This window comes from Lutra lutra, chromosome 1 (genome assembly GCF_902655055.1).
Source record: "Lutra lutra chromosome 1, mLutLut1.2, whole genome shotgun sequence".
Taxonomy (NCBI): Eukaryota; Metazoa; Chordata; class Mammalia; order Carnivora; family Mustelidae; genus Lutra; species Lutra lutra.
In genome coordinates this window covers 122,632,753-122,650,837 of record NC_062278.1, presented here as the reverse complement: position 1 = coordinate 122,650,837, position 18,085 = coordinate 122,632,753, and the positions used below count along the sequence as shown (strand labels likewise).

General features: G+C 54.9%; 1 protein-coding gene across 1 annotated transcript in view; it reads right to left on the bottom strand.

Annotated features, from left to right (window-relative positions):
• ADCY5 (adenylate cyclase 5) overlaps window positions 1-16,790 on the bottom strand; it is a 148,066-nt gene extending 131,276 nt beyond the window's left edge. The window contains exon 1 of the mRNA XM_047735253.1: window positions 14,435-16,790. Within this exon, the coding sequence (XP_047591209.1) occupies window positions 14,435-15,568 (1,134 nt within the window). The 5' untranslated portion in view covers window positions 15,569-16,790. The remainder of the gene's footprint in view (window positions 1-14,434) is intronic.
• Window positions 16,791-18,085: the final 1,295 nt, after the last annotated feature.

The following is an 18,085-nucleotide window of genomic DNA, read 5'->3' as shown; positions in this document are numbered from 1 at the left end:
CCAGGGGCCCAAGGCACCCTCTTCTTTCCGCAGTGGAACATAAAGAGGACCCTAGGGAAAGTGGAGTGGGCAGTCTACATCTCTGTTTCCTTAAGAGAAACCAGGTCTATTTTCCAAACCTGGGTTTAGGGTGATTTCCCTTTTACTTCCAGAAGATAAAAAGCAAATTTAAAGAAAAACGAAAACAAAACGAAAGACTACAGGAGAATGCAGGCTGGAACCTGTCTTACAGACCTGGACACAGCCTCACCTGGATGCCACTGCTTCGTCCAAGGAGAAGCAAAGCGCACTCCTGGGGGCTGTCCTGCCACCCCTATAAGCTATCACCTGCCACCCCACACACCTCAGGATCAAAGCAGAGAATGACACCACTCCAGACCCAGCAGGAGTTCCCTAGAGACCTGCCTGCCAGTGCAATCTCCCCAGACACCTGGGAGGGAGAGGGTTTAAACCCACCCCACGGAAGGAAGGCAGGTGGGAAACAGGCAGGGGCAAAACACCCCACACAGGGAAGATGTCAGCTGGTGACTAACTGGCTTTTCTAGGCCATTGTCACCAATGCTGGAGAAATATCCCACTTTAAAAATAAATGTAAAGCAAAATCCAAAATTAACTCTCCCCAGATAACCCCTTTCCAAAAAAGACCACGGCGTAATCCACATGTGGCCATTCGCGTACAATTTAACCCAAGGACATCGCTCTGTCCTGGATAGGGGTGCTTTCCAGGCCTCCACCCCACACACCTGGTGTGTTTCCATCGTCCCAGTTCTCAGGTGGACCCTGATTTCCTGTGCTTCTCTAGGTGTCCCCAGAGCGTGAAGACTGAAGCAGAGCCCTTGTGCTTCCTTCCCTGATCTGAAGGTGCTGGAGAAGAAGTAATTTGAAGGTGTCTTCGCCACACAGGCTGATAGTAGTAAATGCACACAGGGAGTCACTAACGACATCACCCCTTGCTTTTCAAGAAATCAAGAGTCAAAGGAGTCCCCGTAGTTAACAGCGCCAGACAAACCTCGCTAGTGACCTGCTGTGTCCCTCGGGGCAAATTCATTCATCCATCCCACAAATACTTTTTGAGCATCTACTACAGACGCTGTTCTCGTTTACAGTCTAGGTGGAGGGACTCACAGAGGACCGTGAACACTGCTGAGGGTGGGGAGGAAGGCCACGGGTGTTTGCACGATTTCCGCCCACTCCGAAGGGAGATGCCATGTACGGAAGACAGGACGGAGTTCGTGCGGAGCAGAAGGGACCCGAGTGTCTCTGCCGGGGCCGCAGCCCGTAGAGGGAGATCTGCGCCCCTGCTAGGGCGGCTCGGGCGAGCACATGGTGCGGCAGTCATTTCCAAAAATATTCCTGCCGTTATTACAGCACCAAGCTCAGCCATTTATCGAGCCACGTTTGGGGCTAATTGCTGGTGATAAGAGCAACATAAATATACCAAGCCACAGCCTCGCCTGACAAGATTTTATACACTGACCACCAACCAAGTTTTCTTCCCATTACATGCCTGCAATAATTTTTAGTGGCCATCACTCTTTCCTGAATCACCACAATAAACCCTTTCGATATGAACAACTCGCCTTTCAGTATAGCCATAAATCAGACTCAGTGTCATCTACACGGTCCCTCAGCGGAGGGAGGGAAGCTCAGGGCCGTAGTACTCGGCCCCGGTGCGCAGCAGACTCACCAGGAACGTGAGAACTTGCAGATGCCCAGCTCCCCCCCCCACCCCCGGGGCCCCTTCCCCCGCATGAGCCTGGGCAGCGGGGTTACGTAAGAATCCCCAGATGTTCCTTCACTTCCCACACATTAAGCTCTGTTGGGTCTCTTGAGGTTAACCCACCCAGAGAGCTGAGGTCTTGGCCCTGGGAGTTTGAGGTGAAAAGGGGAGCACGCGGCAACCAACTCGAAGGAAGCTGAGAATGTACTGCGGGAACCGCGATTCCACAGGATTGCTTTCAGAAGCATGAAGAACACTTTCTGGCATCTGTGTAGTTATCCGTGCCCATATTTATTGTCCTTATGGTTAAACTCGACTCCTGGCAAGTCTCTGGGGGTCTTCCCCACACCTTACAGCAGGAGTGGCGGAGTCAGGGAGGACTCAGGCAGCAGGAAAGATAAGAAAAAGAGGGGATTAGGCACCTGGGTGGCTCAGTCAAATTGGGGTCTGCCTTCTGCTCAGGTCATGATCTCAGGGTCCTGGGATCAAGCCCTGCATCAGGCTCCCTGCTCGGCGGGGAGTCTGCTTCTCCCTCTCCCTATGCGGCTCCCCTTCTTTGTGCTCTCTTGCTCTCTCCCTCTCTCTCTCTCTCTGTCAAATGAATAAATAAAACCTTAAAAAAAAAGGGGGGGATTGAGGATGGGGTGGGGTAGGGTGGGGAGCAAACAGCGGCAGGGGCCCTGCTTGACGCCACCGGCCAGACCAGTAGGAAATCCGAGAGAGGGAAGAGGGTACAGAAGAAAAGCAGTGTTTTCTAACGCCATGACCCCAGGCATGTGGTTCCCCACCAGTGGAGAGCGAGCCTGCCCTGGTCCAGGGAGGGAGCACCACGAGGGACTCTTCTCTGCCAAGTCAGAAATCCCTGCGGAAACAGAATGCGAAATGTCCGCTGTCTTCCCACACTGCTGGGCAAGTAGGGACCAGACAGTCAATAGGATTCCGTAAAAACCTGGGTATTAAAGCAGACACAGACCCCTGCCCTCAGAAAGCTGACTGTCAAGTAGAAAGATGGAAAAACGAGCCAGACAAATTACAGACCAGTATAAGTACTACAGGGAAAAAGAAGAGGACCTTCTACTTTAGAGCTACAGGGTCAGGGCCTGTAGGGAGGGGCACAAGGCTGCCCTGCTCACCAAGGTTCAGCTCACGCACTGCTCCCCTGGCAGACTCCTCAGCTGAGATGTAGGGCCAAGACACTACCTGCTGGTGGTACCCACCGGGAGCCAGTTGGGGAATGGGGGAGGGTGGCAGATGGTTCCCTCCTGTGCAACAGGGTAAAATGTTGACAGGAACAGGGCGTTGGCCAGAGGCAGACTGGGGACTTGGCAGGCTAAGTAAACAAATAAATAGCTTTCCCATCCCCAAAAGAGAATGTGAAAATAAAGATCCTGAAATCCCACTTAGCAAAAAATGGCACTTGGGCAGGAGTTAGTGTTTTCCTCTCATCTTCTTGAGAAGAGGGACAGGGAGAGAAGTGGATGTGAAGCAGGATGTTTGGGGTACTTTTTAAGATGTTGCTAGTTGTGAGGAGCTGGGCTTCGACGATATCGTAGGAACACTCTCATAAGCACTAAACCGCACATCTACTAGATGGTACTGCCAGAAAGACCCAGGGTCTGACCTCCAGGCTGTACCAAGGAGTACCATGAAGCATCCCTGGCAGCCTCTTCCCTCCCCTCCCCTGCTCCACTTATGCCACCGTAAGAGTGGATAGGAGGCGGCCTCCCCCGAGGTAAGCCATCCTAGTGTCACTTCTGACCCCTCCCCTGGGTCTCAGTCCCTATCCCACATCCATAAAACCACTCAAGAGCTCTTCATCGGTAAGCATCTGGTCCCAAGGAGCCCCTGAACACCTCCAGGCTGCCTTCCCTCGAAGCATTGCAGGCTCAGGAAATGACAACTCATTGAATGCCCACCTGAGCCAGACACCATGAAAGAAGGAAGGCTATCACAAATAAAACACCACGCATTCCAAAACCCAACCGAGACAACTGCCTGACAACAGCTGTGCCTTCTTTAGCTTCTGTACGCACCACGAAGTGGAGGCAAGGCTGAGTCCATAAGTGAAAAGAGCACTGGATTTAGAGTCAGAAATCGGGATTTATGGGGCAGGTTCCAAGCAAAATGACTAGCTGTGTGACCTAAATGAGGTCACTGAACCCCTCGGAATCCCTACTTCCCCCTCTCCAACATAATATCAGTAACACAGGTCTGGAATTGGGAATGCATTACCTTGTTTTGGCCACCCAACGTCAGATCCTGTCAATCAGGAATCTATCATCCCCCGTGAACAGGAAACACTGAGGGGGCAAAGCAGCTCAGCTTGGGACAGAATGAGGGTTTTCTCTGGGCCTCTGGGCTTAGAGCTCCTGTCTGCCCCATCCAAACCCATCAACTCCTCAGAACCCTCATGTGTAGCAGGGAAGATCACACAATGGTAAAGTCCTTTGTTATCAATCAAGTGCTAGTCATATGAGAAAGTGAGTCATTAAAAAAGAGATGGGGGGGGGCGCCTGGGTGGTTCAGTTAGTTAAGCATCAGGTCAGGATCTCCGGGTCATGAGATCAAGCCCCGCATTGGCTCCTCACTCAGCACCCAGGCAGTGTATATTTATAGAGATATATTTTTTTAAATTGTTTTTTATATTCCAATTCATTCCTCTCGTCCAGCAACAACCACTCTACTAGTGACAAAGGTTACCAGGTAGGAGTGAGGGGCCCAGGCAGGACTCAGTTCTTTTATTTTTAATTGTTTTGATTTATTTGACAGAGAAAAACACAGTGAGAGAGGGAACACAAGCAAAGGGATTGGGAGAGGGAGAAGCAGGCTTCCCGGCAAACAGGGAGCTTGATGCAGGGCTGGATCCCAGGACCCTGGGATCTTGACCAGAGCCAAAGGCAGATGCTTAATGACTGAGGCACCCAGGCACCCCAAGACTAAGTTCTGAGCCTGCCACAGAGTCTTGCACCCAATGTATGTTTACCCCCATAAGCAGCCTCTCCCCTTTCCTGGGGTTTAAGATAGACCTGGATTAGAATCCCCATTTATCAACTCTTGATTTGGATTCCCCACAGGAAAAGATCCTGCAACAAGGATTCAAGTACAAGTGGTTTACCTGGGAGGTGACCCCAAGAAACACTAAAGGGGAATGGAGGAGTGAGACAAGGAAAGGAAGAAGGCCCAGAAAAAGGGAACGTCATCAAGCCTGTTACCACTGTGGGCAACTAGAGCCGACAACTTCCTTGGGGTGGGAAACCGGGAGAACACATGTCTCAGAGTGAGACTCCCCGCACCCCAGAGACAAGGGAGCTGGGGTATCCCTCCACCAGTACACGATGGTCACTGGTTGAGAGCCACTCTAAGGCTGGAGACCCTCAGCACTCTGACCTGCCCCATGGGCAAGCAGAGAGGCTCAGGGCCAGAAAAAGCCCTCAGGTACTTACAGCTGGCAGGAATGGAAAGGTACACGCCCAGGGAATATGGGGGCATGCCATACCATCTGCTCTGTCACAGGCTGTGTGACCTTGTCACCAGCTGTGTGACTTACCTTCTCTTATTTCATTATCCAAGCCCTGAAATGAGGATAAAAATGTCTTTCTCGTAGGGATATTACAATTAAATGACGTCATGTATGGAGGGGATTAGTTCCTTCCATGTCTGGCTCCTAGTAAACATTCAGTATATACTCATGGTTTATAATCAATAATCTTTGTCTTTTGTTTTGTTTTGTTTTAAAGATTTTATTTGTTTGACAGAGAGACACAGCAGAGAGAGGGAACACAGGCAGGGGGAGTGGGAGAGGGAGAAGCAGGCTTCCCCCTGAGCAGGGAGCCCAATGCGGGGTTCGATCCCTGGACCCTGGGATCATGACCTGAGCTGAAGGCAGACGCTTAATGACTGAGCCACCCAGGCTCACCCAGGCACCCCATATAATCAATAATCTTTTTTTTTTTAAGATTTTTATTTATTTATTTATTCGACAGACAGAAATCGCAAATAGGCAGAGAGCCCGATGCGGGGCTTGATCCCAGGACCCTGGGATCATGACCTGAGCCAAAAGCAGAGGCTTAACCCACTGAGCCACCCAGGCGCCCCTATAATCAATAATCTTTCAAGACTTCTTCCTTTTGGAGGGTTGAGGTGGGAAGAAAACAAAATTTAGGGAAGAAGAATGATCTAGAATCACCCATCACTTACTTCCCTACAGACAGCCATATAATCAGTGCCTGAAGAAAGTTCTAGAAAGACATTCAGTGGACCCCAGACCAACCGAAGGTCATTATACAGAAACCCAACCAACCTGCTCCAATGTTGAATGATAGCAAAAAAAAAAAAAAAAAAAAGGCAGAAAAAAACAAAAACTAAAATTAGATTAAAGGACGCATCTTCGTGGTCCCTTCCATCAAAACCCTCTATTTTATAAAGGATTTCAGATCCAGATGAGGAATGAGACTTTAAAACAGGCAGCCAGCCAGTGCCAGCTGAGAAATCTTCTAGAGGGAGGAAAGCCCCCAGACAATGCCCCCATCTCGATTACTTTGCCTAGGCCTATCCCAGAGGCCCATGCCTGAGAAATTTACAGGCTGCTCCCAGCTCCTGAAGCAGTTGTGTCCTAAAATGAGTTCCAACAAACACTATTTTTTTTTACTGTTATTGAGAGTTTTCATCTATCTATTGGACAGAGAGAGAGAGAAAGCATGAGAGTAAGCACAAGCATGGGGAGCTGCAGAGGAAGAGAGAGAAGCAGACTCCCACCAAGCAAGAAGCCTGATGCAGGGGCTTGATCCCAGGACCCTGGGATCATGACCTGAGCTGAAGTCAGATGCTTAACCCATGAGCCACCCAAGCGCCCCCCAACAAACACTACTGATCCCTGTTATGTTCCTTAAAAAATGGATTCTAGGATCAAATATGCTTGATAAAGTCTTCATATGATATCCCCCCTTGACAAATTTTAGTGTGCATTAACACATTCAAAGCTTTGAAGTCCTACTGTAAAGAATTCTGTTTAAGCCAGTATGTCCAAAGCTCATCTGACACAGAAGCAAATGTGTGTAGGCAAAACATCTATTAACATCCCTCCAAAGTACACTTACTGGAGTATGGGCTAATGGCAGTCCTGCGTGCCGGGACCCAGCCTCTGAAACGCACCCCGCCCCCTGCCATGGCCTAGCACAGTGCCTGATATACAGTAGATGCCTAATAAACAGCTGCTGTCTGACTGAACGGGGAGAAGGCTGAAAGAATGACTTAATAATGGTTTTCAGATATGTGAAGTGATATAGTATCGGCAGTGCCAGGCGACAGCTCTCCGTTTCCAAGAAGGCACACGTTTTAGATTGCAGCAGGAGGGATTCTGGAAGCCCTGCTCGGAGTTTCGGATTGCAATCCACCAAAATAGGCTTCCAAGCCAAGCTGCATCGCTTCCTTCTGTGGAGGTGTTGGTCTAGCACTTCGGCACAACAGAGTCTGTGTGAAGCCGTCCACCCACCCCACCGCCCATTCATTCACTCATTCAAACCCTCACTGAGCACCTACTATGTGCCAGGCACTGGGGTCCCCAAGGACCCCTTCCAAGAGCCAACTGAGACTGCAGTGAGCTGTGCGATAAAGCCCTATGGGGAAGGGAGGGGGACCACCCACGTGTGAGGTCAGGAAGCCTCAAGCCCAAAAGCAACAGCTCATAACCCACGACAAGCAAGGAGGGGGTGGGAGGATCGCACGCTGACACTTGAGGCTGGCCTGTAGAATAAAGCCACTACTGTCTCCCCGTGTTTGTTTGTCTTTCCCCCTTTTCTGGTAACTACATCCCATTGTTCCCACACAGCATCCCTGCCCCCACGGCCAGGCCTGGCCCTATCCTCAGAGCTGCAATCCCCTCTGGCTTTCCTGAAGCCCTGCTCTTCCTTCAAACCTACCTCTTGCCCCACACCTTGTTCTCCCCATCCTGCATCTGTTCTGGACCAGGGTATCCTCAATATTTTTCATAACCACTACCAGACAAAGGAATGAATAAACCAGGACTCAAACCGAGGTCGACCTTTCTGCTGAACACCCCCCAGCACCACCACCAAGGGTGAGCCACAGAGGGCCACAGAGGGCTTTGCTTCAAACCGGAGGCAGGGGATGGGAAAAGTCGAGAGGAGAATAGGAGTCCAGGTCTGGGGCATCCCTTCCATCCTCTCTCACCACCACCCATCGCCTTCCAGACCTGCATCTTCCCATCAGCACATCCTGGCCAGCCCCACCTGAAAGTCTCACATCAGTTCTGCTATGATTTTGCTTCTTTTTTAATTTTTTACTTAATTTTTTATATGTACGTAATCTCTACACCAACGTGGGGTTGAACTCAACCCTGAGATCCATGCGCTCCACTGACAGAGCCAGCCAGGTGCCCCCCTGCTCTTGCTTCTTTCAAACAGAGCCTGAGATGGGCATGACGACAGAACACCCCAACAGGGTTTAGGGGACAGTCACACTGATGCCGGATACTAAACCCCAGACTCCTAGGGTCGACGGTGACCCAAGAAGTCATCTCGGTCAATGATCCCAAGCCTAAGCATCAGTCAAGATCACCTGGAGAACTTTGAAAACTAGATCCAAGCTGTTTAAAAAAACAGATCCATTCCTAGAGCCCAAGCCAGACCTCTGAAAGCAGAACCACTTCCTCAGTAACAGGTGCAGCTGAGGCCAGCCAGCCTTGACTTGAAAGCCTCCACTGCCCCACTGCCTACCCCGGGAGACATCTGGTTCAGTGGCTGCTGCCCCAAAGTCTGGAAAGGTACTTCCTTCCTGCAGCTGAAATCTGTCCACTGTTTCCACCCACTTACCCCAACTCTGCCCTTGGGAGTAACTAAAAGTAAATTTAGTCCCTCTTGTAGTGTCTGGTAACAAGGGTCCCAGCAATGATGTCTTGCCCAGCTGTTTTCTTACCCTGCTATAGCCTGCTCTCCTCCCAGCTGAATCTCTCCCAGCCTTTCAAATGTTCTCTCAGAAGTAAAGGTCTCCAGTCCCCTTCCCAACTGGTCACCTTCCTCTGAACTCCAGGATCAACAACAGTATTTCAAAGGGGGCCTGAATCCTCCCAGGAACTGGGTATGCTCATTAACCCGCTGGTCTTCTCAAACAGCCAGTCTGCAATGCAGGCTCATTTTGAACACACAGTCCGTTACCCAGAAACCCCCAGACTTTGTTTGCGACCTTATAAAAGGAGAGATCTTCCCTGTCCTACATCTGGACAGTGCCTTGAGAAAAACTGGGAGGAGGAGGTGGGAAATAAGGCTTTCCAACTCTCTCCATGAAGTTTTGGGTCTGGCAGAGAACGTTAATGCTGATCCTGCTCTCAGTTAGCTAGTTGCCCCCATCTGATAAGCATGGACGAAAGGAGGAGATTCTAAAACATAATTTATGTAACGGCACCCAAAGGATTGATGGGCATGAGTTTCCAACCCCACCTGGGAAGTAAATGACCAGGAGCTGGACCCCCGACAAGATACACACAGTTAACTGGGGCAGGCGCCATGGACAGGACATCTCCCATAGACAGGATGGTACAGTCACAGGAGTCTCCCATCTGGCCTTGCCCAACAGCCACTCCATCTCTGGCTGGGACCAAGGCTGCACCTTTCATGACCCTTAGAAAAACAAGAGGCCTGGCCCAGCGTGGGCCAAAGCCCTGCTTCTGCTGCCAGCTGCCCCTCAGAACAGGTGACCGGTGGCCAGGGCCCTTCTGCATGGAAAAGCGTCTGTCCAGAACTTTTATACTGATGGTTGAAACTTTTCTGTGAGATTGGGCAGGTTCCCGCGACCAGGCTCAAAACAGCATCTGTGTCCTCTTTACGGACAGACGTGAGCACGCTGGTCTGTGTTCACGGCACACAGACCTCAGGCTCTTGCTCCAGATCAAAAAGTAGATTGAATTATGAACACTGAACATTCCCACAAATACAGAAGCTGGTCCTGTTCCTCGGCTGGGTCTCTGGCCTGCCTGAAGTCCTCCCACTAGGAAGCAAGGCACCCCTGGGATCTGGAAGACAACCCCTACCCAGAAGCCCTGCTTGACGACCCCACCCCCCAGGCTTCTGCTCCCCTCCAAACACCCCTGACCGGTGGCATCGGAAAGGGGGCAACATAACTGAAAACAATTAGCAAAGAGAATTGGCAAAAACAATCAGCCTTGAGCTAAGACAAGAGGACCCTCCTGGGCTCCAAACTCAGAGCCCACCCCCACCCCACCCCAGACAGATCGCTGCCAGATCTCTCCTGTCCAGAAATGCGGGTGATGGGGGCAGTAACTAGTGGCCAGAAATTCCCAGGCACTGTGGTGGAAGAGTGTCCTCCTTCACAGCACCCCAGCAAGCAAGGAGGGAGCGGCCGGCGGCAGCCCCAGTGACCCACCACACAGGCCTCTGCGCCGAGCTCCCGAGCAAGGAGGCAGCCTTTTAATGGGGCTCACTGGGCAGCTGAGTGAGTGGGCAGCAGGCAGAATCTTCGAAAGGGAAGGATCAGAGCCCTATATTTCAGAGGAGCTGGCCACTCGAGTCCAGCCCCCAGCTTCATTAGGGATAGTAGGGGATGTGTACCCAGAATACTTCCCCAAGGAGCCAGAGGTCAAGGTTGGAAGGCAGTCAAGGCCCAGAATCAGAAAGGCCAGCCACCAGCCAAGAAGAAACAGGACAGAGCTGCAGTGATCTCCTTTGGAAGTCAACACAAAGCCGTCCCCAGGCCCACCTCCATTGCTGGGGTCAGCCCATGTGATGGACACACATACACACACACACCAGACACGTGTGTGCACACGCACACAGGCAGACACACCCGCGTATGCACAGCAGTCAGTTCGTGCTCGGCAGCCCCTCCCCCACCAGCCAGCTCGCTACAGACACTCACACGTGCTCACAGCCACAGAACATCACCCACACAGCGCCTGTGCCTCTCTGATCTCTGGGACAACTGCTGATGGTTACAGGTTCAAACAGGCACAGAGGAAGAAACGCAGGCAATCGTGGGGTTTCTCCAGAAGGGTCATGGCTGGAAGAGAGGAAGGAGGTGATGGGGGCAGGGGAGGAGGACTGGTCATCCCACACCAAGAGGGCAGCTTCTTGCAACTCTCCAAGCTCACAGGGACCCGTACGGGGTCAGAATCTTCTCAGAAATAATAATAATAATAATACCCCACATCTGAACAGGACTCTCTACTTTCCTCTCCCATCTGTCATCACCTCGTGGAGTAACACCGGACAGTAGGAATGTTCATCTCCTTGAGCAGATGACCGCCCGCACCCACGAAGCCCAGAGAGATTTTCTCCAAAATTATCTTTAATAGCTGAGCATATGTGATGGTTGTGCGAGCGTGCTTGTTTGTGTGTGAGTGCGTGCAGAGGCTTTATGTAGCAGAGTGGGATACAATCAAACAAAAATGAGGTTGCCATGGCAACAGGCTCCAGCATCATTGCAGCCCTATTAACACAAGTGAGGAATGTGTTTGGCAGATGCTCGAGTGTTATTTATGGTATGGGTGTAGCAGAGGGACTTCTAACAGGCAAAGAAGGAGAAAAAAAAAACAAGCCCGTGACGCTCCTACTGTACCCCACGGAGGAGACAACAGTGAGACAAGATCACAGGAGAGGCTGGGAGGCTGCAAACAGGGAGTGAGAGATGGGCAAGTAGCACAAGCCGGCAGGCAGATAAGAGAGGAAAGGTGGGCAGAGAGCAACAGGGAACTGGAAGGGGGGCGGGAGGAGAGAGGAAGTGAGAGAGAAAGCAGAGGGGGAGGGTGATGGATGCTGGGGGTAGAGCTAGAGCAAAAGACATAGGAAGGGAAGAAACACCGTCCTCCAGAGACGACTACCTCTCATTTATCTTTTGAGGAAAAACCGTCAGGAGGCACTGATTCAGAAACCAAGTACTTCTCCTCCTAACTGGAGCAAAGAATGGAGCCCCGAACATAAGGAGGGGGAGGGAAAGAAGAAAATACCCAGGTCAGATAATGATGTTGAGGACGTGGGCTATGGGAGCAAAGGGGCTGGCCTTGCAGGAGAAGAGAAGAATACGGTTTTCCGAGGGCCTATTATGTGTCCAAGGCACTGTGGGGCGGCGAAGGTGGGGGAGGATTTCCAATGCCCCAACATTAGAAACCATGCACTGCTCCCCCATTTCCCTGGATGTGTGTCTTTACCCCAGAAAATAACAAGGCATGTAACGCAAGCCAGCCTCAAACAACGGCTGCTCTGAGGCAGAGGTTAATGCTAGACTATCCCACTAATGGTTCCCTACCATCCATCACAGTTTGGTCAAGAACCACAAATTTTCTACCAGGCATAACCAAATACAAACCCCCCTAAAATACAGTTTTCTCTGAAGGCAAGGAGAATGTCTGCATTCCCTCGTCCTGGACCATTGCTAACAAGCTTTGCTGTCCTCAACGGAACAGAATGTGAGAAGTTAAGTGTAAATCCACCCAAAAGCCTACAGTCAAGTCTAAAGGCCGTAACAGGTAAAAGCAGCCTGGGTGAGGGGTGGTGAAGGTGGGGGAGAGAAGGGAGATTTGCCGGAGAAAGAAGGGGAGCCCCTCAGACAGTCCCTCTGCTGTGGCCAGGGCATTCTTATGCTAAGATGGGGCTGGAGCACCCCAGGACCAGAACTCCTTTCTTGGGATCTGACTCCAGTCCCTTGAAACCATACATCTACGATGGCTTAGGGCTAGTTCAGAGAAAATACCCTGAACAATCCTAGAAATTTCTGCTTCTCCATATGGATGACATGCCCTTCCCTCTGCAGAAAAGCTACACCCATCCAAGCAACCTGCCTCCCACCCAAGCCAGGAACAACGCCCAAAGATACGACATCTCTGTGAGAGCCTGGGTCCTCAGGTCAGAAAGACTCGTAGCCTATATAAGCACTAACAATACCAGTTAACTTTTTCTTATACCCCCACCTCTCAATAGGTTTCTCTGTCAAGTTCAAAGCTGATCTCTGAAGATTTTTTTTCCTTCTGATCCCAGATCAGAAAAACTTGAAGCTTCAAGAGCCCCACCTACTCCACTCACTGGAACACAACCAAACTGGCAAGCAGTTATTAAATCCCTACTAAGTACCCGAAAATGTGCTAGACAAGGGAGAGGGTGGAGAAGGAAAACGATACACGTCAAGAATCCTGCATGCAAGGAGCTTACATTGGACGGGGAGCAAAACCAATGGGCGCTGGAAAATAAGTGCTCCGCTGTGTGGCTCACACTCTATTGTTAACCATGCAGAAGAGGGAGAGGCCAGTGTGGCTGGACTGGAAGGAGGGGCTCCTGGTAGGAGGTGAGGCTTGGCACAGAGGGTGAGGCTTGGCACAGAGGTGGGAACTGAAAGGAGCATACACAATTCTCTCATTCTCGAGAAAAGAACCCGGGGCCCAGAGAGGCTGCAGATCCTCTCCCTCCCAGTCACGGAGTACTTTGGAGGTGCAGCTAGAGCCCAGCTCCCTGAAGCCCATACTGGTGTTATTCTCTGTGGAGAGATGGGTGCCACACCCAGGAAGCTGGGGGCACAGAAAAATCCCTCAAAGAATATGCAGTACTCAACAGAATCAAAGTCTGAGAAAAGGCATCAAAAGCGGGGAGAAGGGGGAAGGGAATGCCAATGGAATATGGTTAGAGGGTCTATCAGAGGACGCAGACATCCGGAAAGGGGTGGGGTGCAGTGGGGTCCACGGTCAGGAAACTAGCCTAGTCAAGGGCTCACCTGAGCCTCACAGCTGAGCTGCACTGAAGCAGGGGTCAATGCCTGAGGCCCATGCAGCTCCAGACAAGGCCACTGCTAAAGGAAGCAGGTGTGCCTATCAGAGGGGCTGGTCTCACCCGGAGGTGGGGAGACCAAGCGCACCTTTCTTCCAGAAGCCTTCAGTGGAGTCACCAGTTAACTAGAGGTTTTATTTCCTCCAGAGCCCACCGTTCTGAGCGCATGGAACCAGTCTCACCAGGAAGAAAGAGCCCCCACCACAAGCAATAGCCAGGAACACCCTAGAAAAGGGATCACGCCACCCAACGCTAGCTCTCTGCTCAGCCCAGGAGCGGGACTACCACACACACATCTCAGAGGCTCATTCCCACCTTTGCTAAAGGCAGGTTGTTTTTGTTTTGGTTTTTGTTTTGGTTTTTGTTTTGGTTTTAGTTTTGGTTTAGGGCACTTTCATAAACAAAACAAACTTGTCAGTCCTCCCTCAAGTTCAGGGATCTCTCCAGCTTGGGAGATGGAAAACCCTCGGCCTCAGACAACTGGCAGGGTTATCATTTCTCCTCCTTGAGACCAGGCCAGGGGCGCCCAGGAGCTCCCCTCCTCAACCCTCTATCCAGGAAACCTCAACAAACAAGGAGGGAGAGGCTGCTACGGGGTCCAGACACTTTTGTGAGGGGCCTTTTATATACGGGGGCAGGGGAAGGAAGGGGGACTTCGCCATAGAATTTTCTCCTCCAACTCTCCTTCCTCACACCTAGCCCCACACTAGTGGCTACGTGTCCTCTCCGGGGGCAACGGCATCATTTGTAAATGGACATGCTGGGGCTCAGAGAGGGTTAAGAGGCTCTATGGACACCACTGACTGGCACAGCCAAGTCGCTCTGGCTCTTTCACTGCTTTAGAAAGGATGATGGGGTTGCTTCTCTTTGGAGTCAGCCCGAGCCCTGTGCACCCCACAACCCATGGCCCTGCGGCCAGGTGGGCTCCTACCTGCTTGAGCAGGAACTGGTCCTGGGCGTTGGTGCGCAGGGCTATGGCCAGGTGGAGGGCAGACAGGAGCACTCCGCTGAGTACCGCGGCACGCATGCGCACAGGCAGCAACGTGTAGATGGTGTAGATGAAGAACACCGTCCACCAGATGCCCTCCGAGGCGCTGCGTGGCTGGGGCAGCAGCAGGCCCACCACCTGGACGGCCAGCACCACGGCGATGAGCGCGTAGCAGGCCAGGCCCATGTGGTCCTGGTGGAAGGCGGCGCGGTTGCAGAGCACAGCCATGACGAGGATGACACCTACCGCAGCCGCCAGCACTGCCAGGTAGGGCAGCTGGAGCGGGGGCCGCGCCGCGTGGAAGGCCAACATGACGAGGCACACGAGCACCAGCACGGCCATGAGCATAGTGAGGCTGCTCTGGTTCAGACGGAAGAAGTAGCGCTGGTACAGCCGCTCCAGCTTATCCGACGGGAACTTCTTGGAGCGGAATATCTGCAGCAGCGCCAGGCAGCAGGCGCCCAGCGACAGCACTGCGCCGGGCCCCGCGCCTGATTCTGCCGAGCTGCCGCCATCCCCAGACCCTTCGTCGCCCTCGACGGCGCCGGCCTCCAGCTCGTCCACCGCGCTGCCCTTGCCCCGCCGCTCCTCCAGGCCCAGCTCCACCGAGCGAGGGCGCACCTCCGTCCCGCCGGTCGCGGCAGCTGCAGCCGCCGAGCCGCCACCGCCGCCCGCAGGGGGCGCCCGGGTGCTGCCCCCGCCGGCCGCGCCCCGCCGCTGCCGGCGGCTGCCGCGACCGCAGTCGTCGCCGCCGCGCTCCTGCCAGGCGGACTTGGAGCGGAAACTGAAGCCAAAGCCCCCGGCCAGGGGGTCGTCGCCGCTCAGCGGAGGGTCGTCGTCGTCGTCGCTGCGCCAGCGGTTAGCCAAGCGCTGCTGCTGCTGCTGCTGCGGGGTCACCGCCCCCCCGGATTTCTTGGTGCAGCCGCGGGTCGAACCCCCGGGGGCGTGGGGGTAGCCATTGGCGCGGGAATCCGCCTCCCCCCACGCCGAACGGTGTTCCGGGCCTCCCCGGGACGCCGGCGCCGCAGCTGTCTGCGCCGCGTAGCCCGGGGGGCTCACGCTTTTGGAGCCGGACATCCCCCCCTCGGCCTCGTCGTCTTCTTCCTCTTCCCCCCGGGGTCGGGCCGGGGGTCTCCAAGGGGACGGCGGATGGCCGAGCAGGGGGACCAGGCTGGGGTCACACGTCGAGGGCGGCCCGGGGCCCTGCGCAGCAGCGGGGCATCTTGGCACCCCCGTCCTGAGCGGAGAAGAAGAGCAGCAGGAGGGCAAGCGGGTAGGCAGGCACAGCCCCGAGGTGATAAGTGGCTGAGAATCCTCGTCCGGAGTCCCAGGTCCGAGATGGAGTTGGCTCCGAGCTGGGGCAGCTGGGACTGCTCGAGCGGCTGCGCCGCGCGCAGAGGGACGTCTGGACTCCTGGTTCGCGTCGAGCTCGACGAGGACCGGAGTTGTTGCGGACAAGGCGGGACGGAGAGGTGTCCTTGCGGGCGGCGCCTCCCCGGGACTGGCAATGCCGGGGCGCGGCACTCGCAGATTCTGTCTAAGCGGGGCCCAGCGGCACACGCGGCGAGGCGGCGGCTAGGGCGGCGAGGCGGGGGTCCCGGCGTGGAGACCGAGCGGGTACCCTTTCCTCGCGGCGGACCAGGAGCGACTGGGAGGTGCGGGAGCCAGGCAGCATTATTTTCTTACGAGGGGTGGGGAGGTGGGATGGGGGGTGGAGAGGACGGGGGAGGGGGCGGCGGGCGGAGCAACAGCTCCGGGGCCCTGGGGGGTGGGTCCTGGAGCCCAAGGGGGCCGTCGCCCGCATCCCCCACCTCCCGCAGCGAGAGTGGGAGCGAGGCCCCCGCGAAAGCGAGCCGAGCTTTCAGCGCGTCCGTGCAGGGGGCGGGGGCGAGGACCGGCTCCTGTGGCGCGGCCCTTCCCCTCTCGCCTCCCCCTTCCCCCCAAACCGAGAGGGGCTGGCCCGGACCCGCTGGCCCAGGAGGGCTGCCGCGCCGACTCCGTAAGCCCCAGGCTCCTCGCCGCGGGCGGCGGGCCAGCCGCCGCCGGGCGCAGAAGGACTAGGCGGAGGGCGGAATCCGGCGCAGCGCCGCCGCCGTTGTGCCCCGAAGCAGGCGGGCTTCTCCCGGGCAGTGCGGCATCCAGAGATCGAGGGCCAGGTCTCAGATGCAGCCGGCCGAGAGGGGTCCGCCCAAGAGCTGCTGCGACCCGGGGGTGCTCCGAGGAGGCCGGCTGGAGCCGGGCTCAGGGCGCGCCATGCACGCCTCGGGCCCTGCGCCGCTCCGGCCGCTCGCGCCGCTCCTCCCTTCTCGCCCGCTTGCCGCCGCCGCCGCCGCCGCCGCCGCCGCCGGAGAGCCCTCCGCATCCCCTCCTCCCGCCGCCTCCCCGCCCCCCGCGCCGCTCGGGCCTCGGCTCAGAGAGGCGGGCGGCCGCCTCCGCCCCCGGCCGGGCCGCGGCCCCCGCCTCTGCGCCCCGCGGGCATCCTCAGGCCAGGCCCCGTGAGGCGCCCGGGGCCGCGGGGTCCCCAGTTCCCCTTCCTCACCTAAATTTCTTGCCGCACCCCCTCCCTCCCAGGCGCCTGGAGCCTCGTCCAGCCGGCAGTCCCTTCGCTGGACCTGGGTGGCGTGCGCTCCTCCCCCGCCCCCTGCTTAGGTTCTTGCGCCCCTAGTCCAAGCTCCCCTCTTTTGCATCCCCCTTTAATCCCCCTCCCCCCATTCAACCCAACTTCAGCCCCCGCGCTGCGCCCCCCTTCCCTGGCCCGGCTCGATTGGCCGCTTCCTGAGCTGTCAGACTTGAGCCCCGCGCTCTTATTGGGCGATTCTCTGGCCGGGCGGCCGTGCCAAAGGAAGGCGCACCGGGCTGGGGGCGCCGGGGCCGCGACTGCCGCAAGGAGCGAGAGACCAGAGTCCCCGGAGGGGCGCGAGAGCCAGACCCGGAAATGGACGGGGGAGATGGAGAAATTGAGGATCTCTGAGACGAAGGAAGGCATGACGGAAAAGATGGAGATGCAGTGGGTGAGGCTGATGCAGCCAGGGCGGGGCGGACCGGAACACTTCGATGGGTAGTTACCTAGAGAGAGCCCTGCAGACAGCACTAGGAACACCTGGCGTTTGTGAAGAGCTTTTGCCTGTTCACACTTTTTCTTTCTTTTCTTTCCTGCTTCTTCCTTCCCTCCTCCTTCCGTCCTTCTTTCCTTCCTTCCTCCCTCTCTCCTTCCCTCCCCCGTTCTTTCGTTCATTCCTTCCTTCCTTTTTCCTTCCTCCCGTCCGTCCTTCCTTCCTTCCTTCATTCCTTCCTTCCTTTGTTCCTTCGTTTTTAAAATCTCATTTGGCTTCCTTCAATAGCCCTGGGGTGTGACAGAGAACAAACAGGGCCTGTGTGACTATTCCCAATTTATAAATTGAAGCTGAGACTTCGAGAGTGTGGTTAGCTTGCCATGGTCACACAACTCCCCTAACTTGCAACGGAAAGATCTTTCCTCGGCACCAAATTGCCTCCTGTACACCTAGCAAGCTGTTAACTCAGAACGAAGTGGGGTCCCCCCTGGACCTCGGATGACCAGACACTCCTGCACAGCACCAGCCACAAAGAGTCAGG